The sequence below is a fragment of the Vigna umbellata genome, chromosome 3 (genome assembly GCF_029865625.1).
Source record: "Vigna umbellata cultivar VRB3 chromosome 3, Vumbellata_1.0, whole genome shotgun sequence".
In the NCBI taxonomy this organism is placed as follows: domain Eukaryota; kingdom Viridiplantae; phylum Streptophyta; class Magnoliopsida; order Fabales; family Fabaceae; genus Vigna; species Vigna umbellata.
In genome coordinates, this window is record NC_142167.1 from 49,956,875 (window position 1) to 49,981,693 (window position 24,819).

The window sequence follows — 24,819 nt, forward strand, 5'->3', positions numbered from 1 at the left end:
CCATGATTATATAAGAGAGGTCTCTTTGATAATGAAAAAACAATATTATGCCATATTACCTTAATTTTTTTTCATGTCATTTTGTTCTTAGTGTTGAGTAAAGATTGAAATTAGTATGGTTATCATAAATCAATTTCAAATAATTGTTACACATCCATGTCAATAAGAGATAAAATTAATTTACAATGTTTAAATGAGGGCAAACTTTACCTTATTAAATCGATTTTCTGAAGTCAGAGTAAGACTTAAATTCTATTAACTTAATATGATATCAGAGTCATTTAAAGTCTATCCCGTCAAGATTTGGACTTATTGTGTCACCAACTATCAAGCTCTCATATATTCTTGAATTTGATGGGTGTGTTGAAGATTTTACATTAACCAGAGAGATAAGACAAATTTAGAATATATAAGTGGAAACAAAACTTAAATTGCTTAATTTTGCAAGGTTGAATTGGATTTAAAATTCATTACCTCAATAATAAATTAATATTAAATTTATTGACCACTTATACTTAATTTTTCAAGGTTATACATGACTTAAAAAAGAAATTATTAAGGCACATTCTATAAATATTTGTTAAAAAGAAACATTGAGATATCAATATAAAGAAATTTTAATCATCCCTTCTGTTGAATAGGTCTTTCTCGTTGATGAAAGTGGAAGATCCACCTGTAAAGATTTTTTGATGCTCAAGTTAGTAAGAAATTTAGAATCTATTATATGAGAATAACTATCTAGTATGAAGCGTTCTACTCTCTATCTTTATATTATTATTGTTATATTTATATAATCAACATGATTTATGAGTCTATATCTCTATTAAAATAATACTTATCCAAGAAAGTAATATGAATCTTGTACCAGGGAGCACCGGGCGCCGTACGGAAGAACGCCAGGTCAGCGGAAAAGGCCGTCCGCCCAACTGGATAAATGCCGAGGATCGAACCTAGACCCCGCATAAACTCTCCTATACTGGCGAAGTACCGGGCGCCGCACAGCGAAATGAATTCTCCCAACTGGGTAGAACCTCTGTAATAGAAACATCCGAGAACTCGCGTGGGCGGACGCCCATACCACACGCCGCACTCTCCATGCTCACAACGTGTACTAGGAGGTCCCGGACGCCGTACGGAAGGTCGCCCATGAAGATACTGAGAGACGAAACGTCTGGAAATGACTTAGAAGGCTTATGCACCAGGGAGTGCCGGGCGTCGTACGGAAGGACACCCGACTTCGAAGGGCGGACGTCCGCCCCTTTTAATACCCCGAGTCATCCAAAGGGTCAGTGACTGCCCGCCTTCCCCGACATGGGAGGCTCGGAAGGTCGCCTCTTGAACAAATATGAAGGATCGAATAGAGTAAGGCGGACGCCCATACCACGTGGGCGGACGCCCATGCCTCGTCGTCCGCAAGGCGGACGCCCATATCAAGTGGGCGGACGCCCATACCTCGTGGACCGGCCAAATCACTAATCATTATGGTCCAGGTAAATTAATCTGATTTAGAGGTAAGTAGAAATTAGAAGCTATTGGGCTATTTTGGGCCGTGATTAACTTTTCACTAATCCCAAGCCCATAGTAAAAACTATAAATACAAGTCCATGGTGAATGGTAGGTAGGTTACATTGAATGCACATTTATTGCTATCCCTGAGAAAAGCCATTGCTCTGAAACTGACTTTGGCATCGGAGAGTCTTTTGCAGGTCTCCGCCCCTCAGGATTGAAAGGAGAGTTAGGATTGGAGAGGAAGATCCGCCGCTGAGACAAGAGTGCAGGAGAATTTGGAGGTTTGGAACAGCACAGCCCTACACATCCGAAACATAATGTAAATAAAGTTTATGAATTCTAGTGTAATAAGGGAAACGACAGTGGTTATTTTTGCTCATAGGCAGCGGTTCCCGAACCGAGGCACATCCAGGTGAAAGTCTCGGGTAAGATGTTCCCTAATATAAGTTGTGTTCAACTTCCTCCCATTCAAACAGTTCACACAGGGACATCTAAACTTGACTTTATCATCACCACTTGTAATCGCATTACGTTGCGCAAACTCTATAAATTCTTCTACCCCTCTCTCGTACTCAGTGCTGATGCGTGGTAAATTAATCCACCCTCGATCCGTATGCATGTTTATTGAAATTGTTTACACAATTTCAATAATCTTGAATGATCATTTTGATCGTGTTTGTATTCAAGGTGTGACCCTATCCCATTCAAGAAGATTCACTTTTTTTAGTTTATTAAACATATCAATTTTAAACAACATATCTAAAAATTCACGAAATTTTGTCAGCATTTCGCATTGGTCTTCAGGTTATACGAAATGAAAGTAATTATAAATCACAATCAAATATAAACCCGAAGATCAATACAAAACACAACTACAAAATTTCATCAAATTGAAGACATGTATATTAAAATTGATATGTATTAATAAACTATTAAAAAGTCATTGCTCTTCTTAAACTGTCCAACCGGACAATTCAAGATTCAATACTTGTAAAATATTATTACCATCTCCCCTCTATTCAACAATATTATCAACAACAATATATTCAAACAAACAAATAATTTAATATAAAACATGCAATATATTCAAGCAAACAATATATTCAAGCAAACAAGTGAGACTAATACACCGATAGTTATAAGAATTTATTAACATATTTGACTTCTTTTTTTATCATTTCATTATTTGTTAATCATGTTTATGAATTATCTTTTTTTTTTCTTCATTCCTTGGTAATTTGTCTTCCTCAGCTAGCTAAGCATAACTCTTAGCCTGTGTTGGATTGGAAGGTGGATTTGGAGGAATGGAAATGAGTGAATTTGAGGGAAAAGATAGGTGAAAATAAGTTCTTTGGATTAAGGAAAAGATGATAAAAAAATGAAGAGATATGAGATGAAGGTTTATGAAAGTTAAAGAGTAAAAATGTGATAGATTTAATTAAATATTAATTGCTAAAAATAGAAGATTACTATTATTTATATTATTGTTTATTGTTATTATTATTTATAATTTTTTTTACTATTATTTATTTTAGTAATATTATTATTTATTTATTTTATTATTATTATTTGATTTATAATATTTTATATGATTTTAATCAATTAGATTTATTTGTTTAATAATTATGAAATTAGTTTTTAATATACGTTATTAAAAAAGTTAAAGAAAAAGCATACTGGTTGTCTCATTTTTCCAACTTTCGTTGCATTTCTTAGCTTGCAAAGTTTCCATGTTGGAAACAAACAGTGCAAGTGCCCACCGATCAATTTGATACCAACTTTACAATGGACTACCTCTTCTTTCCACCAAATGGGAGAATTTGTTACTTTATTTCATTACTGGAGCTCCCCAATTCTCAAGGCATTCACACTGATTCATGTTTTGGTTCTACATCACTTTTACTAATTTTTCATTCAATAATTTACAATCAGAAAGCAAAACCCAGAGAGCAGTTTTTCTTACTGCACCAAGTCTCTACCAATATACTAGTATCAACCAATATACCAACTCAAATATCAAACACAAGATAAAGAGGGTTTGAACAACTTACCGTGATGGACAGCACCAACGACGACGACAACTGCAGGGACGAAGGCGGTAGAGTGGGAGAACGACGGTGCACTAATTCTCTCAGCAAATGGATGCACAATGTAGGAAAAACGGAGAAACTTCAGACGTACAAGGTTGAAGAAGAGAGGTCGCGAGAAAGGAGGAAAACGCATGGTAACTTATTACGCGAAAGAAGATGCAGGTTCAGGCGAGGAAGAAAATGGAGGTTCAGGCGAGAAAGAAGACGCAGGTTCGGCCAGAGAGAAAATGATCGAGGGCGAAAAAATTTTAAGGAAAATGTTTGTTCGACAACGCCCATTTGACAACAAATTAACAACGACACGTGTCGTTGTGTGATTTGCTGTTTTAATTGGAGATTTGAAAAGTAAATAACCTGATTTCGAGGGTAGTTTCGGAATGTTTTTTTGCCGCCCTTACAATTCTGGAAAGTCTCTCTAAACATTTGTTTCATTCGAAAACGAAGCCTTCCACCAAAAGAACTCCGAAACTTTGCGTCCACCATTCTGAACTTTGTGCACGCCAGCGAAATCGTGTTTGGAAGTATTGAAGTTCGGCATTGAAGTCCTTTGTCTCCGTCCACCATTGAAGTGTTGGGAGGAAGTGTATTGAAGGGGCAAGCGTTGTCATTTTCTTCAAAGGAGCGGTTTTTTAACGTCGCCGTTGTTCGTTGGACGGTTGGGGTGAGTGTTAATCGCAAGGTATTTTATATGCCCTTGTTCGTTTTCGTTTTATGGAGATTTGACAACGACGGTTTTTTCATTGCGAACCCGTGTTTTCCCATTTATTCCTTTCGCCATTTATGTATGTCCGCCATTGGTTTTCCCGTTTATTGTAAGTTTCATTGTGTAATCTATGTTTTAAAGCTGAGTTTTTTGATTCCTGACTCCATGGTATGTGTACTTGCGTTTTGGAAGGAGTTTGACTAATAGTAAGTTGATCAGCCTTTCCTATTGTAGGTGAATATTTGACAGACGCTATTTTTAGAGTTGAAAATGGAATCCTCTAATAACAATGTAAGTAGACAATAAACATGAATGTTTTCTTTGTTGTTTTGGAGAAGCAATTTGACTGTTATAATTTTGAACTGTTTTATAGTGGCGCCTTCGAGCTTGGATACATACATCGTACATTGCCAACATGAACTCCTTACTGGCAGCGACACATAAGATGCGCATTTCACAAACTCCGTTTAAGTGGTGTTTAGAAATTGGAGATCCTTTAGAGGTGAACCTAAAATTGTTGAAAAAGATGGTTCGTCGATGGGTTCCCCACCATCAATCGTTTAGAGTTAGCCAACATCTGGTGCCTTTCAATGTGCAGGATGTGTTCATGACTTTAGGGTTAGGAGTTGGGGGTTTGGAAGTTCCTTTTGATGAATCAGTTGTGGGTAAAGTTGGTGAATCCTTTAATTCAAAATGTACGAAATTGAAAGACCTCATACATATGTTCAATGTGCTTGTAGGTAATGATGATAGTGAGGTAGATGGGGTGTGTCGCTTGTATGTATTAGTTTGTTTTGTGGTGTTCTTTTTTCCCAGGAAGGCAAGATATGTGTCGAACATGCCTTGTTTAGTCTTAGATGACTTAGACAGTTTGTCTAGTTATGATTGGAGTAGTGCTGTACATAGATATCTTGTAGATAGTCTAAATAGATGTAATAAGAAACTACTTTCTGGATCGATTGCTGATTCATTGAGCATAAGTGGGAATGCTGTTGTTTTGCAGGTATGATTTATATTGGTTGTTTGTTGCATTAATTGAATCCATAGTAATAACTGTTGTGATTAGTTTGATTGTTTTAACTGTAGCTTTGGGCGTATGAACGTCTTGGTTTGCATGATGATAATTCTGCCAAGGAATTTCCGCGCGTTAGGCGATTTTCTTTGTTAAATTATACAACAAAAAAAATAGATGTTATGTTTAAGACTGCCGAGGTAAGTAACTTTGTTATGAAGTTATGTTGTTATGTTTTAATGATTTTTGCTGTTGTTATGTGATTGTTGTATATTTATTGTCATTGTCAAAGGTACAATTTGATTGGTACCTCAGTGAGAATGATTGTTTAAATCCTATCATACGTCGTGCTTTCAATTTGGATGAGGGATTGAGGCGTGAAGGTTCCAAGCGTGAAGAAAAAGTAGAAGAAAAAGTAGCTGAAAATGAATATGATGAAAATTGGCTATTATCCACTTTGGAAAAACTGAGAACAAACAATGCCAGGATAAGAAAAGTCAGAGATGAAATTGCAGCTGTTAGGAAGCTACTTGCTGATCGTGTGAAGTATCAAAAGGTGGAACAATCTCCTTCATTTCATGAACAACCTGCAGATGAAAAACATGAAGATCAACAAAATGAAGAACCTGGACATGAAGAAGCTGGACATGAAGAAAATGAAGAACCTATACATGAAGAAAATGAAGAACGTGCAGATGAAGAACCAGCTTGTACCATGGTTGTAGAAGAAGAAGGAGTCGCTGGTGACCATCCAATAGTTGTCGTTGACGTTGGCGATGGTGTTGATGATGGTGAAGGAGAAGTGGATGTACAACCGTTGAATGTACTGCCTTTGTGTTCTTTTGTTGGTGATCCAAAAACAGTGGTGGATTTGGATCAGTTGTACCACGCAGTTACGCGAAGAGACATTCCACGGAGGTTAGAACACAGTGATTTTTTATAAGTTGTTGTTATCGGTAGTTGAATTTATGGTGAATGATATTCGTAGGTGATTTAATGATGTTGTTTTTTCAGGTACGTCTCTGAGATTATGTATCAACTGTTGAGCACAAGTGAATGTAGCTCTTTAGGGCCAAGGCAATGTGTAGACAACATGGTAATTATACAGTTGACTTTAATTACCGTTGTCATTCAATTTAGAAAGTTCATAAATTTCATGTTGAAGTTGTTAATTGTTGTGCAGGCTTTAATTTTTGCAGCAACAATGTTCATGTACTTTGAAAAAAGGTTGACTGGAGTCATAAAGAGGATTGTATTCAGTCCTATGTTTGGGGTAAATGGTTTAAGTAGGTGTTGTTGGTTTTTGGTAGCCTAGAATTTAACATTGACATGGTTGTTTAATGATGTTTTAATTTGATATTGAAGACCCATGTCCTGCACGACTATAGGAAACGACCAGTCAATCAACATGTGTGGCAACTTCTTGACTACCAGCCATATTTTCGATATGATCTGGTTCGACTTCAGGCCTTATTGTCTGCTGATTGGGTGAGTAAGATGTACTTTGTAAGCAGATCCTTGTTTTTTAATGTGGGTTACTATTTTGACATATTCCAAACAATGTGTAGGTGTTCATCCCAATTGTAAGTGATGGTCATTGGTGGTGTTATGCACTGAAGGTCTGCACTTTTCAGTTTTATGTGATAGACTCACTTGCCAATGGTATCAAAGGACGTTGTCGGATTGATAGAAGCATTGTAAGGTTTACCTTGATTAAAAAGTTGTTTGGAAAATGACTTCTTAAATCGTACTTAGTTTAAACTAAGTGTTTTCGTTATTTTAACCAAACAGGCTCAAAATATTCAACGCCTTTGGGGTTTGTTGACGGATAAACTTGAAGAGACTAAGTGTCCTTTGTTAGTTGAGAAAGCCAACATCCCAGTCCAACCAAACACGTAATTATATTTGACCTATGTGTTAAAAAATTTTGTGATTCCATTGACAAAATTAATGCATGTCTTTTTGAATTTGAACAGATACGATTGTGGTGTAATCATGATGAAAGCTATTGAAATCTGGGATGGAGAGGACAAATATGATGGGAAAAGCATGCCTGATTATACAAATGTATGTTAAATTATGAATTTCTCAATATTACATTATTAGACCGTTGACATTGGTTATGAATTCCAATATGTTCATTTCAGGAAGAGTTGGCTGCGTTTAGGAAAAAGTATATATGTGACTGGATCCTGGACGAGGACAACGTGCGAAGATTGGAGACGCTGCAACATTTTGGATTACTATAGGATTAGAAATGTGTCCTTCGTTTAGATTCTTCATCAGTAGTAAAACAATATACATTGTAGACAATTATAGTATTGAAAGTGTATTACTTGGATCTATGTACATGTGAACTTGTTCTAGTAATAATGAATACAGGTGAAGTATTGGTAATATTCATTTTCGTTGTGTTTGTTTTTAGTTGGAGTGAGTTTGTTTATTCGTTACGGTAAGTGCATCGCTGGTCCCCTATTTTTATTGAACAACTCCCCATTTAGTAGGTCAGATAAATTTGTTCCATTTCATTCAGACACCCTTACATGTACCGAAAGTGCGTGGCTGGTCCACTGTTATTACTGAGTTGCTCCCCACTTCTGGGCTGGACCTAACTACTCTGCCTTCGTTGACACAGCATGACCCGGTTGGTGTTTGTCTTGGAAACCTGTAGGTGTGGATGCAGTCATAAGGGAATGGGACATGATTAGGGTGGCCCCAACATTGTGTTTTGATGACTGGATGAAGGAACTGGGTAAGGCAGGGGTGGGAAGGCAGTATTGGGCTGCTGTAATCGATTACAGTGACGCTGTAATCGATTACCATTGACATGTACCGAAAGTTCGTTGCTGGTCCCCTGTTATTATTGAGTTGCTCCCCACGTATGGGGTGGACCTAACTACTCTGGCTTCCTTGACACACCATGAAGGAACTGGGTAAGGCAGGGGTGGGAAGGCCTTATTGGGCTTCTGTAATCGATTACAGCGTATCTGTAATCGATTACTACTGACTTGTACCGAAAGTTCGTGGCTGGTCCCCTGTTATTACTGAGTGGCTCCCCACTTATTTGGTGGACCTAACTACTTTGGCTTCCTTGACACAGCATGACCCGGTTGGTGTTTGAATTGGAAACCTGTAGGTGTGGATGCAGTCATAAGGGAATGAGACATGATTAGGGTGGCCCCAACATTGTGTTTTGATGACTGCATGAAGGAACTGGGTAAGGCAGGGTGGGAAAGGCAGTATTGGGCTGCTGTAATCGATTACAGTGACGCTGTAATCGCGTACCATTGACATGTACCGAAAGTGCGTTGCTGGTCCCCTGTTATTATTGAGTTGCTCCCCACGTATGGGGTGGACCTAACTAATCTGGCTTCCTTGACACACCATGAAGGAACTGGGTAAGGCAGGGGTGGGAAGGCAGTATTGGGCTTCTGTAATCGATTACAGCGTATCTGTAATCGATTACTACTGACTTGTACCGAAAGTGCGTGGCTGGTCCACTGTTATTACTGAGTTGCTCCCCACTTCTGGGCTGGACCTAACTACTCTGCCTTCGTTGACACAGCATGACCCGGTTGGTGTTTGTCTTGGAAACCTGTAGGTGTGGATGCAGTCATAAGGGAATGGGACATGATTAAGGTGGCCCCAACATTGTGTTTTGATGACTGCATGAAGGAACTGGGTAAGGCAGGGTGGGAAGGCAGTATTGGGCTGCTGTAATCGATTACAGTGACGCTGTAATCGCTTACCATTGACATGTACCGAAAGTGCGTTGCTGGTCCCCTGTTATTATTGAGTTGCTCCCCACGTATGGGGTGGACCTAACTACTCTGGCTTCCTTGACACACCATGAAGGAACTGGGTAAGGCAGGGGTGGGAAGGCAGTATTGGTCTTCTGTAATCGATTACAGCGTATCCGTAATCGATTAGTACTGACTTGTACCGAAAGTTCGTGGGTGGTCCCCTGTTATTACTGAGTTGCTCCCCACTTATTTGGTGGACCTAACCACTTTGGCTTCCTTGACACAGCATGACCCGGTTGGTGTTTGTCTTGGAAACCTGTAGGTGTGGATGCAGTCATAAGGGAATGGGACATGATTAGGGTGGCCCCAACATTGTGTTTTGATGACTGCATGAAGGAACTGGGTAAGGCAGGGTGGGAAGGCAGTATTGGGCTGCTGTAATCGATTACAGTGACGCTGTAATCGCTTACCATTGACATGTACCGAAAGTGCGTTGCTGGTCCCCTGTTATTATTGAGTTGCTCCCCACGTATGGGGTGGACCTAACTACTCTGGTTTCCTTGACACACTATGAAGGAACTGGGTAAGGCAGGGGTGGGAAGGCAGTATTGGTCTTCTGTAATCGATTACAGCGTATCCGTAATCGATTAGTACTGACTTGTACCGAAAGTTAGTGGCTGGTCCCCTGTTATTACTGAGTTGCTCCCCACTTATTTGGTGGACCTAACTACTTTGGCTTCCTTGACACAGCATGACCCGGTTGGTGTTTGTCTTGGAAACCTGTAGGTGTGGATGCAGTCATAAGGGAATGGGACATGATTAGGGTGGCCCCAACATTGTGTTTTGATGACTGCATGAAGGAACTGGGTAAGGCAGGGTGGGAAAGGCAGTATTGGGCTGCTGTAAACGATTACAGTGACGCTGTAATCGCTTACCATTGACATGTACCGAAAGTGCGTTGCTGGTCCCCTGTTATTATTGAGTTGCTCCCCACGTATGGGGTGGACCTAACTACTCTGGCTTCCTTGACACACCATGAAGGAACTGGGTAAGGCAGGGGTGGGAAGGCAGTATTGGGCTTCTGTAATCGATTACAGCGTATCTGTAATCGATTACTACTGACTTGTACCGAAAGTGCATGGCTGGTCCACCGTTATTACTGAGTTGCTCCCCACTTATGGTCTGGAACTATCTACTTTGCCTTCGTTGACACAGCATGACCTGGTTGGTTTTTGTCTTGGAAACCTGTAGGTGTGGATGCAGTCATAAGGGAATGGGACATGATTAGGGTGGCCCCAACATTGTGTTTTGATGACTGCATGAAGGAACTGGGTAAGGCAGGGGTGGGAAGGCAGTAATGAGCTGCTGTAATCGATTACAGTGACGCTGTAATCGCTTACGATTTAGATGTACCGAAAGTTTGTGGCTGGTCGACTGTTATTACTGAGTTGCTCCCCACTTATGGGCTCCATCTAAGTACGGTCATTTATAAATAGGAATAAATTATTTTGTTTGAATTTTTTTTAATTACATTAATTTATTCAAAAACATTTATTCATTATGATTTAATGTTGATGTGACTTTGAAGAGGCATAATGAAGCAGTGTGGTGCATACCTTTTCCCGCTCTCCCATGCAATTGGTAATCATTTATCTTAATTAATCAGAGTTGCATTTAATGTGGGGAAATGGGATGTGACTGCAACACTCCACGTCTTGCCACCTGCTACGTACTCTATGACAATGCATTAAATGCTCCTTCCTTAAACACTATAATTCCTACCTTGTGCATAACTTCTGCTCCATCATGTACTTTGCATTAAATTATCCAACCCGAATCCCTAGCATGTGCATTACTGGTGCTTTTTCTTCCCATTAGGAACTCCACTTTCATTTGTCTGTCTTCGAACTTTGTTAAACTACACATTAAAGGCATTGTTTCCAGGTTGGTAAGAAGCACAACAAGATCATTAAAGACGAAGTAAATTTCTTCCAACACGTTGTCTGTAAGTATACATGGTTATAACGTCCTTTAAAATAGATTGAAGTAGCATAAAGACGAAGTAAATTTCTTCCAACACGATGTATATAAGACGTCTGAGTTAAATAAAACAACATCACACACTTGATTAACACTGTTACTGATGTCTGTATTGTAATAAGTTTGTTTATGCCCTGTGTCCAGAAAACTGCTATATTATTTCCAATTGTATTCATTAACCAATGTTTGCAAGGAATAAATTATTTTGATGGCCACTTATACCAACAACGTCAGTGTGGTTGGACAAACCATTGACGATGATGACAATTGTAATGACTTGGTTCCTACTGTAAACATGTGTTTTGACACAATGGAAGAAGCAAAGAAATTTTATTCCAATTACGGGAGAAGGTGTGGTTTTGGCGTTCGAACGAGAACTTCTAAAAAGGATGACAACAACGAATTGTACTACTTAAGATTGGTTTGTTCTAGGGAAGGTAAATATGTTTCCACCCTTCGTCCAGAGGTAAAAACTGTGCCTAGTCAGATTAATCTATGTCCTGCTGGAATAACCATTGCACGAAAAGAGGGGAAATGGTTTGTAAGGACTGTGGTTGTAGAGCACAGTCATGCCCTCTGTCCAGAAACCTCCAATCTTATTCGTTCTAATAGACAATTGAACATGCATGTCAAACACACTTTGGGGGTGAATGATGATGCCGGTGTACGTATTAATAAGAGTTTCCTTAGCATAGTCAGTGAAGCTGGTGGATATGAAAACATGGAATTTGTGGAGCGGGATGCAAGGAACTTCATTGGTCAACGTAGACGGTCACTGTGTAAGGAGGGTGATGGACAAGCATTGCTACATCACTTTTCAAAAATGAGACAGCTGAATAATGAATTCTTCTACGAGATACAAATGGATCAATATAATAGAATTACTAGTGTATTTTGGGCAGATCCTCGTACCCGAGCTGCATGTGAAGAATTTGGTGATGTCGTCTCTTTTGACACCACCTACTTGACAAACAAGTACGACATGCCATTTGCTCCATTTGTAGGAGTTAACCATCATGGACAATCCATTCTACTTGGTTGTGGATTGCTGTCATCTGAGGACACTTTGTCATTTGTATGGTTATTCAAATGTTGGCTAAGATGCATGGGAAACAAGGCGCCTCACAGTATTGTAACCGATCAATGTAAGGCGATGGCAAATGCAATTCAAGACGTGTTCCCTAAAACAAAGCATAGGTGGTGTTTGTGGCATATCATGAAAAAGCTACCTGAAAAATTTCAAGGGTATAACAATTATGTTGGGATCAAGTGTGATATAAAATCCCTTGTCTATGAGTCTGCTAATGCAGGAGACTTTGAAATTGGCTGGAAACGACTACTTAGCACACATAGTTTAGAAAATAATGAATGGCTATGTAATATGTATGAAGAGAGACAAAAATGGGTCCCTTGTTACTTGAAGAATCAATTTTGGGCCGGTATGTCCACAACTCAAAGAAGTGAGGGAATGAATGCTTTCTTTGATGGATTTATCAATTCCAGTACCACACTTCAACAGTTTGTAGTGCAGTATGATAATGCTCTTAAATTCAAGGCCCAAAAAGAAATTGAAGCTGACTTCTCGTCTCTTAATACCAATGTTGCATGTGGGTCTCAATCACCAATTGAGAGACAATTTCAAGTTGAGTACACACATGCAAAATTTGAAGAAGTACAGATTGAGTTTCGGTGCAGGATGAATTGTTTCATCAAGAACACGGTCAAGGACTGTATTTTGAACAACTACACAATAAAAGAAGAGTTCATGTCGGATGGGAAATGTGACGCAAAATATTACCATGTTGAATTTGATCCTTTTACAAACGATACAAGGTGCTCTTGCCTACTGTTTGAGTTTAGAGGCATCCTATGTCGCCATTCGTTATTGGTTTTGGGGCAGGAAGATGTACAAAATGTCCCCTTGAAATATGTTCTTCGTCGTTGGAGCAAACTTGTTCGAAGAAAGCACACACTTATTAGAGCATCTTATAGTCAATTGCATCAGGAACCGAAGATGCAAAGATACCAATCGTTGTGTAAGCGGTTCTATGACATAGCTGAGGCTGCGTGTGAATCTGAAAGTGCTTCTAATGACTTGGAGAAAGAATTGGAATGTTTATCTAAAAAATTGGGTTTCACTTCACCACTGAAAAATAACATCATAAGTGAGGAAGGACAACTAAGGTATGAGAATCCTTTGACCGATACTCCATCGACCCATACATGTGGAAGCACTGATGTACTTGTTCGAAGTCCAGTCGCTGTTAAGCGAAAAGGCAGACCGAGAACTAATAGATTGAAGTCAGCCGTTGAGAGTAGAACTAAAAAATCTAAATCGGCTCCAAGGAAACATTCTGCAACAACAACTGTTCAACCACCCGTGAGTACTTCAAATATTGTAATACACGTATTATTCATTACTTTTCTTATATGTTGGTAATATGTGTTCCTTTGTGCAATCAGGAAACCACAACAAGTACTGTTGCACAACTGCAACAACGCGAGGATCATACAACCCAAAGCCATGAAGTTTCCCAAGTATCTGAAGTTCCTCCAAATGGATTTATGTCATTGTTATCTGCTGTTCATAACAATTTACATAATACACAATGTTGATATATATGGGTTTCGGATGATATGCTTGTACATTATCTGTTACTGGAATGATGTCCATAACCTCCACAGGTAAAATCTTCAATATCAAACACAGCACATGCAAGGCAGTAGTAATTGATTACAAAAATTGTGTAATCGATTACATTACTGTTTTTGACATTTATTTTACTTCCTGACGGTTCAAAACAAAATTTTGTCTGTTTCACAGGACAATGCGCTGACAGTTAATGCTGTCACCGGACAGTTACTGCTGCTCACCCACTACCACAATTTCATATTAAATACAACTGTAACCTACATCAGTTCTTTGATAACCCTCTACCAGAAACCATTTAACTTCCTACCCCCTTTGGAAAGCGTGGTAACCCAAATGGCAGATCGGGCTCAGAAGAAAATGAGGGCTTCTTCTTCCACACGGGGGCCTCCCAATCGGCCACCGCCATCCCCACCACTCTCTCCACCACTTACGAGTAATGAACTGTTCTCCAACGACGACCAATATGAAAGGTTCTCTACACATTTCTTTGAGCGTCCAATACTGCAAGGGAAGTATGTTGATGTTGACTTTTTTGGTGATGGTACATTCGAATTCTTCGACATCTTGACAAAAGCTGGGCTAATTGATTTTGTCGCTTATAGACGGCACTACTACCCTGAATTAGTCCGTGTTTTCTATAGCAATATGCGGGTTTCTGATTCCGGAGTAATAAGAACTGAGGTGAAAAAGGTAAAAATCACAATCAAACCTTCACTTTTTCATAAACTAACCTCCATCCCTTCTGTTGGTGCTCGTTTTGAAGGAAATCTTGTTGACGAGTGGAAAGATGAATACAATTCTGTTAGTGCTAGGCAATTGATCTGCAAACCGGGTTCAAACATACAAGGTAGAATACTGGCCGGCACTATGAAGTTTCAAACTAGGATACTACATTATGTACTTTGTCGTATATTAGTTCCTCGATCAACGAATGTTGCACAAGCAACAGAGGAGGACATTATGTTGCTGTGGGCACTAATGAATTCTGTTCAGATTAATTGGGGGCATCTCATTCGAAACAGGATGAAAAGGGCTACCAGGGACAACGCCCAACTACCATATCCCCATCTAATAACCACATTCATGGAACACTTTGGTGTGCCTACAGAAACTGATCCTTTTACCCAAGTTAAGAACAAACAGAGGATTGGTTTGGAAGTTCTATCATCATTTGGTTATCACAAAACTCATGAAGGAATTTGGGTTCCCAAAGTTGACGTTGGGAATATACAAGAACAAGTAGGGATTGAAGAAGATGTGGAAGTTGGTAATGAAGAACATGAAGTCCGTCAACCCTCTGTCAATCCAACCACAACCTCTTCTCAGACATTGACTGAAGTCATCAATCAAATACAAGAACTCCGCACTTTCGTGGGCGACAGATTTGACACAATTGAAAATCGTGTTCGAGTCCTTCACGAAGAAGTCATTCAACTCCGCAATCAACTTGAGAGACAACCACCTGCTTAGATAACATTTCTTTCTATAATGTTATGTCCCTTTTAATTTCAAAACTTGTTCTCTGATGTAATCTTGTTAAGTCATTCTCTTAATGTACGTGGTTTTTATTATTGTTATCAAGTACTGGAACAAGTTCTTACGTCACTGAATAGGTTATTTATTTATTCAATATTCTCGTATTCGAAGTTCAAGTTATAATGTTAGGGCCTGGCGAGTGTACGAGAGAAGAAGATATAGGAGGGATAGGGGAGAGGACGAGCGTCCTGAGCAAGAAGGGAACCGTACGGAAGCGGACGAGCGTTCTGAGCCGGACATAACGAGGGGCGAGGACGAACGTCCTCAGCAAGAAGGGAACCGTACGGTAGCGGACGAGCGTTCTGAGCCGGAGATAACGAGGGGCGAGGACGAACGTCCTCAGCGAGGGGAGGCCGAGCGAGCGGGGCAACAACGAGTGAGGACGAGCGCCCTGGGCGAGCAGAGCGAGAACGTACGTTCGGAGCGAACGGGGCAACGAAGAGAAAGGACGAGCGTCATGAACGACCACAGCATGGACGAACGTCCTCAGCAAGTGGAGGCAACGAGGGGCGACGACGACCGTCCTAAGGGAGGACGAGCGTCCTAAATAAGGACGAGCGTCTTGAACAAAGGGAGACGACAACGAACGTCTAACTGGCAAGCGGAAGGACAGGCGGGACTCAAGGGACGTTCAGCAGAGTATTACAGTAATAAATACAATAAATATAGTAAATAAGGATAGAATGATTCTTTCCAGATAATTATAATAAATAGCCAATTACTATCATTCCCTACCTTTTCTGGAAGGAGTGATTAGTATTAATAAAGGAGGCACGTAGAGCTTAGGGTATGTTTTTGATTATTTGAGTATTGTAAGAGAGGTTATGCTCTCGTGTGATTGAAGGAGACCCTTTATGTACACTTATTCAAATGTTGGTATATTAATCGATTACGACTCCCCCTTAATCGATTACACCACCGTTGGTTATTCCAAGGTTTCCCTGCCATGATCTCTTAACCTGCCAAACACTGAAAAAATGGTTCCAGACAATACTGGGGAGTTATTCAATCTTATATGGGTAGACCCGTCAGACTTTTGGTACACTATTTTATCGTTGTTATATTAATCGATTACGGGTCCCGGGTAATCGATTACACCACCGTTAGTTATTACCACGTTTCCCTTCCATGATCTTTGAACCTGGCAAACACTGAAAAATGGTTCCAGACAATACTGGGGAGTTATTCAATCTTATATGGGTAGACCCGTCAGACTTTTCGTACACTATTTTATCGTTGTTATATTAATCGATTACGGGTCCCGGGTAATCGATTACACCACCGTTAGTTATTCCCACGTTTCCCTTCCATGATCTTTGAACCTGCCAAACACTGAAAAATGGTTCTAGACAATACTGGGGAGTTATTCAATCTTATATGGGTAGACCCGTAAGACTGTTGGTACACTATTTTATCGTTGTTATATTAATCGATTACGGGTCCCTGGTAATCGATTACACCACCGTTAGTTATTCCCACGTTTCCCTTCCATGATCTCTGAACTTGCCAAACAATGAAACAACGGTTCCAGCCAGTACTGGGGAGTTATTCAATTTTTTTTGGGTAGACCAGTCAGAATTTTGGTACACCATGACATTGTTGTTATATTAATCGATTACGGGTCCCTGGTAATCGATTACAACACCGTTAGTCTGTCCCAGGTTTCCATGCCAGGAACTCTGAAGCTGGTAACACCTTCGTTTCCTCTTCCAAACGCATTATGGTTCACAAAACCTTGCACAATGACGAAGACCGTGGACAAAACCTTTTAAGAACGCTGAAAAAACACGACCAAACACTACTGGGGAGTTATTTACCCATTTTTGGGTATCGCGGACATACTTTTGGTAAACATTCCCATTTCCGGACTAGTAATCGATTAACTCTGCTGTAATCGATTACAGCTTCCTCAGACCTGGACATTTCATATAAGTACCACAATTTCAACTTCCCACTGCTACCAAACAACAAATGGAATTATTATAACATTCAAAACTGAAACAACCACTTTCTTTATCAACAATACCAAAGAAAATTGTTCCAAATACAACTATCCATAATTAAACATAATCCTAATACTGGAATAATCAGAAATTACATTAATCAATCAAGTTTCGGACTATATCCAGTGTAGGGAGTTCTACAAACATGGCTTTTGTAACGTTTTCGACGTACTCTTTCCTTCATAACGGTTTCATGGCTGTAAACTCCTCCCTCACAGTCAAAGTTATTGTCAAAATCATGTTGGTTACACGGTGTACTGTAACCACCTTGATCTTTATTATTCCCTTCAAGCAGCTCAGCCTGCAATCTAGATAACTCTTCTTCAAGTTCTTCAATTACACCATCTTGTTCCTCTAAAGCATCATTAATACCTTTTATCAGTTTCATATTGATTGTTGATTTGTCTTCTTTATTCAATTCCTCTCCATTTGAATTAACTGATGCTTTGACACATGTTTCACTGTTTTCTGTCCTTGATGCACCATAATCATCAAGCATCTGCAATTTCATCACAATTACCATTACATAAAACATTCATTCAAACAAATGTAATAAAATGATAAAGTACATACCACACCCGTCTCCATTGCACGTTTAATGAACTTGTCACCAACATTTATATTCATCCAATGCAAAAATCTTGGATATTTATGTACACAAACATTGGAAGGAATGAAACGATCACAAAACCATACCTGAAATACATCATAGACGTCATAATTAGTCATCTCAATTCACAAACAGCAAACAATCCATGGAACAAATTTACCTGGAACACGTATACACAACCATCCACATAAATAGTGGTTGCACCTTTTCCTCTATTCCACGCTGTACAAGCTTTGCACAGACTGCTAAGTAGATAATGGTATACTATACGAGCCCAACAAAAAGTTCCCAGATCACTGATTCTATCAACAATTTCAAACAAAATTGGGAATATTGTTCTGCTGCGATTAGGAAACAGTACTTCACTAATTGCTACCAAAATGTACAACCTACAAACATCTATTGAAGGCAACTTTTTGTGTTGCTTCAAAATAAATTCATATACCAAATCCAATTCATATTTTCCATCACCAAAGTACTTGCGACAATGACTTTCACTGAGTTTGTTTTCATTCAATTTAATCTGCTCACCAACCAAACCCAACCCTAGGCTTAAGCTGACATCTATTTCCTTGAATTCAACAAATTTATCTCTAAAACTAAAACCACCTCTGTCATCATCCCATCTAATCAGTAAATCGCTCAGAATATTCCTTCCAATCTTAATATTACCATGTAATTCTAAAAACCATCGAAAGTGAGTCTTGGAGATTATGGACTTCTGCTCCTCACTCAAAATGTCATTCAAAGAAGCAATACGTTTCGTTTTCAATGAGTGACGAACAAACAACTGCAAAAAAAAAAGTGTTTTTTGGTACAAATAACCAACGTAAATCACAACCCAAAAGCAACACACACCAAAAAATTTACCAACACATGCAACACCAAAATCCCCTCCCCAAAATACGAATACGGAGACACGAAAAAATTCATACCTTGTTCAAACAACCACTGTCACCGGACGAACCCATTGCACAATAAAATTAACAACTTCCACCAAATCCACACCCAACGACACAACGCTAATCTCTAACTCAAACAAAGAAGACGAGTTCACAGAGACACCGAACGAGACAACGGTGATCTACAACTCAAACAAACAAACCCAATCTCCACAGACATTCAAACCAACAAAAATGGTCACAGGGAAGCGGGACAGAGAGATCTTGAAAACAAACGAAACCCTTACAATGGAGGACGACTAACACTGTTATGAAGACACAAGTTCAAATGATTTTGAAATCCCTAAAATGGAGAGAGAACAGCTTGATAAGGACAGAACTTACAGTTCGAAAATGAAGAGGGCAATTTCGGAATCCTACCTTCTAGCCCCTCCAAATCAGATTTTTAATTACAAATAACATTCAAATTTCGACCACTTAAAAGTTGACACGTGGCGTTGTCAAATTTTTGTCAAATTTGCGTTGTTGGAATATCGCTATCCAAATTTTAAATGAGGATATGCTTCGGTTATTCAACAAACCGATGCCTCAGCTCAAATAGACCTCAGTTCCTTGGAACCCGAGGCATAATCTCTAAACATATGCCTCGGTTCCACAACCTACCTGATGTAATAGCAAAGTCCTATCATAAAGCTGGGTTGCAGAGGGGTTTGCAGTGGCACTGCAGGTTGTGCTAGGTATATAGGCATCGGATCTGCTACCAACCGATGTAATAATACCTTTTCTAAAAAGTTGTCAGTCAAAAGTCTGATTTGCAGAGAGGTATAGCCCTCGATTCCATAACTAACCGATGCAATATGACCTTTCCATTTCGGGTTTCTCTAAATCGAGATATATACTTCGGTTTTTTCTTAACCGAAGCCCGTGCTATATAATTTGAATCTTTATATATAATTTTTCACCCTTAATATCCAAATACTGTTATTTATTATCTTTGTCAAAAGTTATTTCCGCAACATCTATTTCACTGCTTCGACAATTGTCTCTTTACTCTTCGAGCAAGGAAACATGTTAATTTTATAGTTTTTTCAATTACTTTTTCAACTTATAGCTTGATTTATCTTCTGAAAACTTTGTTTCGATTTACCTTCCTAGGAAGTGACTCTTTTTTTTTTCATTTTCAATTCATCTTTTTTCACACACACACACGCACAAATTGTCTTGATTGATTATCTCTTCTTAACTCTTATTCTTATGAATGATAAAGCACGATGTGACTCATTTATCTTTCTATTTAAATGGTAAAATAAAAAATATTTTAAGATATTACTACACAATAATATTATAGGTTGAATTATTAATACTTACACATAAAATTTTAATTCTTAATTATAATAACTTTTAAATTATCTAATTAAATATATTAATTAATTAAAATTTTGAAAAATATTTATATTTCTGTTTAACCACACATTTATTGTCCATACAAGTCATGGAATCTTGTTCAAAGAGATTAAATTTTCTAATTTATTAAATATAACTGTTATTAAGGTTAAGACACTAAATTGACAAATGGCAACCCACTCCTATTTTGCTATTTTAACTGTCAAAAGCCGATACAAGGCCATAGTCAATACCAATCAAACCAAACAGGCTAAATCCAATAACATAAAAAGTAATATAATAATATATAATATAATAAAAGATTGTACAATGAAAAACAGAAGAAAGTATTGAGAATCGTATAGATTCTTTACTGTCTAACAGACAGTACTGGACTGTATTACTTAGGTTTTATTGTGCTTTTATGTCTAACCGTTTTCAGTTTACCGGAGCTCTATAAATAGAGTTCCCCTTTGTGTTTTCAGTGTAAGAAACAGTAATGAAACAACTAGAACAGATTTGCATGAAATAAGAAAAGGTTACTTTTTACTTACCTCCCTTGCCATCCTCTTCATCTTTGCCTTCTCCACCATTGCAGTCTGATGCTTCTACGACCATCAAACTGCCTTGCCCTCTTTGCTTCTCTTCCATCGCCAGAACACGAGAGTTCTCTGGAAGCTTCATTCTCTCTTTTCACATTCATAAGTCCGCGTGCCACGTCCGCTGCCTTCTTTCAGTAAAAGGGTAATACCCATGCCACGCACAGTGTTGGATTGGGCCGACCCCTCTTCTTACACGCTATTGGGCCTCGTCTTAATATGGTATCAAGAGCTCGTCTAGTATCTGACCTGCTTCCGCTGCCTCTGCAAATAATCTTGGACTATTTCTAATAACAGTGGACTGTTTCTTGTTATCTTGGACTGTTTTCTTGGGATACTCTCATGGACCACCAGGGAGAGTCCTCCAATCCATCCAGTCCTTACTATCTACACCCAGGGGAGAACCCAGGACTCACTCTCATCACACAAGTCTTGAACGAAAGCAATTATTCTTCTTGGAGCAGAAGCATGAGGAGAGCTTTGCTTTCCAAGAATAAAGTTAAATTCATTGATGGGTCCATAAAGAAACCCCAGAAAAATGACATCCTGTTTGATGCATGGGAGAGATGCAACATGATGATACTATCTTGGATAACAAAGACCCTTTCCCCACAAATTGCTGAGAGCGTTATATACGTTGAGGAAGCAAAAGAATTATGGGATGAGTTGAAAGAAAGATTTTCCAAGGGAGACTATTTCAAGATTTCTGATTTACTTCAAGACATACACTCTATTAAACAAGGAGAAAGAGGGGTGAGTCAGTTCTTCACTGATTTAAAAATTCTATGGGAAGAGTTGGAATTCCTAAGACCCATACCCACTTGCACATGTAAGATACCATGCAGTTGTGACCTTTCAAGAATCTCCTTGAAGTATAGGGAAATGGAACATGTGATATGTTTTCTAAAAGGACTAAATGATTCATACAGCACTGTTAGAACACAGATCCTTTTGATGGATCCTCTTCCAAACATCAATCGGGTTTTCTCTCTTATTATGCAACAAGAGAGACAAGAGAAACACAGCTCAGTAGATGTCAAAGTTCTGGCCAATGCTACTGACAAAGGCAATCAGTGGAAAGGCCAAGGACGAGGCACTGGGTTTCGTGGTCAAGGAAGAGGAAGAGGTAGAAACCCCAACTATGGCAAACAATGTTCATATTGCAACAAGATGAATCACACTGTTGATGAATGCTATTCTAAGCACGGGTACCCACCGTGGTACAAGAAAGGAGACAACAATCGAGACAAAAAGAATGACTGGAATTCTGTCAATGCTAGTCAGAACATCACTGGACCAGAGGGGGTTCAGAACACACAAATTGCAAATAACAACAATGTTTTTAACACTATCACTGCAGAACAGATGCAGAAGCTTCTCCGAATGATAGACAATGTTGGTGAATCAACTCACAAGGTCAATCAAGTTCAAAGGGATGAAACTGAAAATAAACAAGGTAATCTCTCTTGGATAATAGATACTGGTGCCACAGACCATGTGACACATGATAAAACGAATTTTATTACTTTCTATACAATTAAACCTATCTCTATAAGACTGCCAAACAACACTACACTTACTGCTAAGCATGCTGGAACTGTACAGTTTTCTAAAGACTTTATCATTTTCAATGTCCTATATATTCCTGAGTTTTGCTTCAATTTAATCTCAGTTCAGAGTCTCATTAAGGACCTGAATTGGAGTCTGATTTTTTCTTCTAAGGTTTGTCAGATAAAGGAGAACCATACATTGAAGATGATTGGATGTGCTAACTCTTGGAAAGGACTCTATTACCTGCAAGCTTTTCCTAAACCTGATCAAAGATACATTTCTAAGACTGCTTTTTCTTTTAAGAGTGTTGATGTAAACCTATGGCACTATAGATTAGGCCATCCAGGGGACAAGGTTATAAGACAAGTGTGCGAGAATTTCCCTTATGTTAGAATAGGTACTGACACTGTTTCCGACACATGCCACTATGCTAAACAACGAAAATTACCTTTTCTAAAGAGTGCTTCTACTACTGCTGAATGTTTTGATATTGTGCACTGTGATATATGGGGTCCCCTCAACACCATCTCTGTTCATGGTCATAAGTACTTTCTTACCATAGTAGATGACTATAGTAGACACACATGGATTTTTCTGATGAACAATAAAGGTCAAACCAGAGACCTATTACAGGATTTTGTTATTAAAATTAAAAATCAATTCAACAAAGTAGTTAAAACCATTAGATCTGATAATGGCCCTGAATTTAAATGTGTGGACTTTTATAAATTGCATGGCATCAATCACCAAAGGAGTTGTATTGAGACTCCTGAGCAGAATTCTGTTGTTGAAAGGAAACATCAGCATATACTCAATGTGACTCGTAGCTTACTTTTTCAAGCTAACATACCAAATGCTTACTGGTCCTATGCTGTAGGACATGCTGTTTACCTTATAAACAGGCTGCCTACCCCTATTCTAAATAACAAAACTCCTCATGATATTTTGTATAACCTGCCCCCCACATATTTAAACCTCAAAACCTTTGGTTGTTTATGTTTTGCTTCAACCCTTGAGCATAATAGAGGTAAGCTGGATCCTAGAGCTAGAAAAGGTATTTTTCTAGGATACAAAACTGGTGTGAAGGGTTATATTGTGCTTGACATAAATACCAAGGAACTTCTTATAAGCAGAAATGTTGTCTTCCATGAAGACATTTTTCCTTACAAAAATCAGCAAGGTAACAGTGAGAATTCTGATAGTGAAGAGGACAAAGCCGATTCACTCAATGACCTTCTAAGAGATCACTATCATATCAGCAATGATACACAGGCCGAACTGGATGTAGCTGATCAAGCAGAGGCACAACAGTCCTCTGATGATGAAGGGAACAGTAACAATTCAGAAGGGGGCCAGGAGATTCAAGGGCACAGAAGGTCTGACAGACCCAGAAGGGCCCCTGAGTACCTAAAAGACTATGTTCATCAGGTGAATCAATCCCTATCTGTGAAGAATGGTTTTAAAACCCCATATCCGATATCTAATCTATTGTGTTGTGATAATCTTTCAGAAAAACATCTAAAATACACCATGGCAGTTACTGCAAATAAGGAGCCCAGATCTTACAATGAGGCAAAAGGCATGAATGAATGGGTAGAAGCCATGCAGAGAGAGATCAAGGCCCTGCAGGACAATGACACATGGGTTTTAACCAAACTTCCCCCAGGAAAAACTGCTATAGGATGTAAGTGGGTGTACAAAACAAAATACAAAGCTGATGGTAGCATTGAGAGATTCAAAGCCCGACTAGTGGCGAAGGGCTACACACAACAAGAGGGAATAGACTACCTCGACACTTTTTCTCCTGTGGCTAAACTGACCACAGTAAGGTTGCTCATTGCTCTAGCAGCTTCAAACAATTGGTTCCTACACCAACTGGATGTAGACAATGCGTTCCTACATGGAGATCTCAATGAAGAGGTGTATATGGAACCACCTCCAGGTCTGAACAACCACGATGAAGGACAAGTTTGCAGGTTGACAAAGTCACTATATGGCTTGAAACAAGCCAGTAGGGAATGGTTTGAAAAACTGTCTTCTTTCCTACTATCTGTCAACTATATTCAATCTAAATCTGATCACTCTTTGTTCACTAGAACAACCCCTACAAGTTTTACTGCTCTACTTGTGTATGTGGATGACATTGTGTTGACAGGAAATTCTATGATGGAAATCAACAGCATAAAGGAACTCCTACACAAGAGATTCCGAATAAAGAATCTTGGAGAACTCAAATACTTCCTAGGATTGGAAGTGGCCAGGTCAAAAGCAGGTATTCACCTATGTCAGAGAAAGTATGCTTTGGACATACTGGAGGAGACCGGAATGTTGGGATGCAAACCTTCCTCTACTCCCTTCTTAAGTGACACAACCTCATTGTACAAACTGGACAGCTACCTGGATGATCCAGGTCCATACAGAAAACTAATAGGGAAGCTTCTCTATCTTACCAATACAAGACCTGACCTATGTTTTTCTGTTAATC

General features: G+C 39.0%; 1 protein-coding gene and 1 long non-coding RNA gene across 2 annotated transcripts; both read right to left on the reverse strand.

The window, feature by feature from the left end:
• Nucleotides 1-492: 492 nt before the first annotated feature.
• Nucleotides 493-21,396, reverse strand: LOC148202839 (uncharacterized). The gene is made up of 2 exons (XR_015784831.1): nucleotides 20,739-21,396; nucleotides 493-673 (listed from the first exon to the last, which is right to left on the reverse strand). It is a non-coding gene; the product is annotated as an uncharacterized LOC148202839 (long non-coding RNA).
• On the reverse strand, nucleotides 17,289-19,306 carry LOC148202840 (uncharacterized). The gene is made up of 2 exons (XM_088111142.1): nucleotides 17,863-19,306; nucleotides 17,289-17,788 (listed from the first exon to the last, which is right to left on the reverse strand). The coding sequence occupies exons 1-2, from the start codon at nucleotides 18,016-18,018 to the stop codon at nucleotides 17,390-17,392; spliced, it is 555 nt and encodes a 184-aa protein (XP_087967268.1). The 5' UTR covers nucleotides 18,019-19,306; the 3' UTR covers nucleotides 17,289-17,389.
• Nucleotides 21,397-24,819: the final 3,423 nt, after the last annotated feature.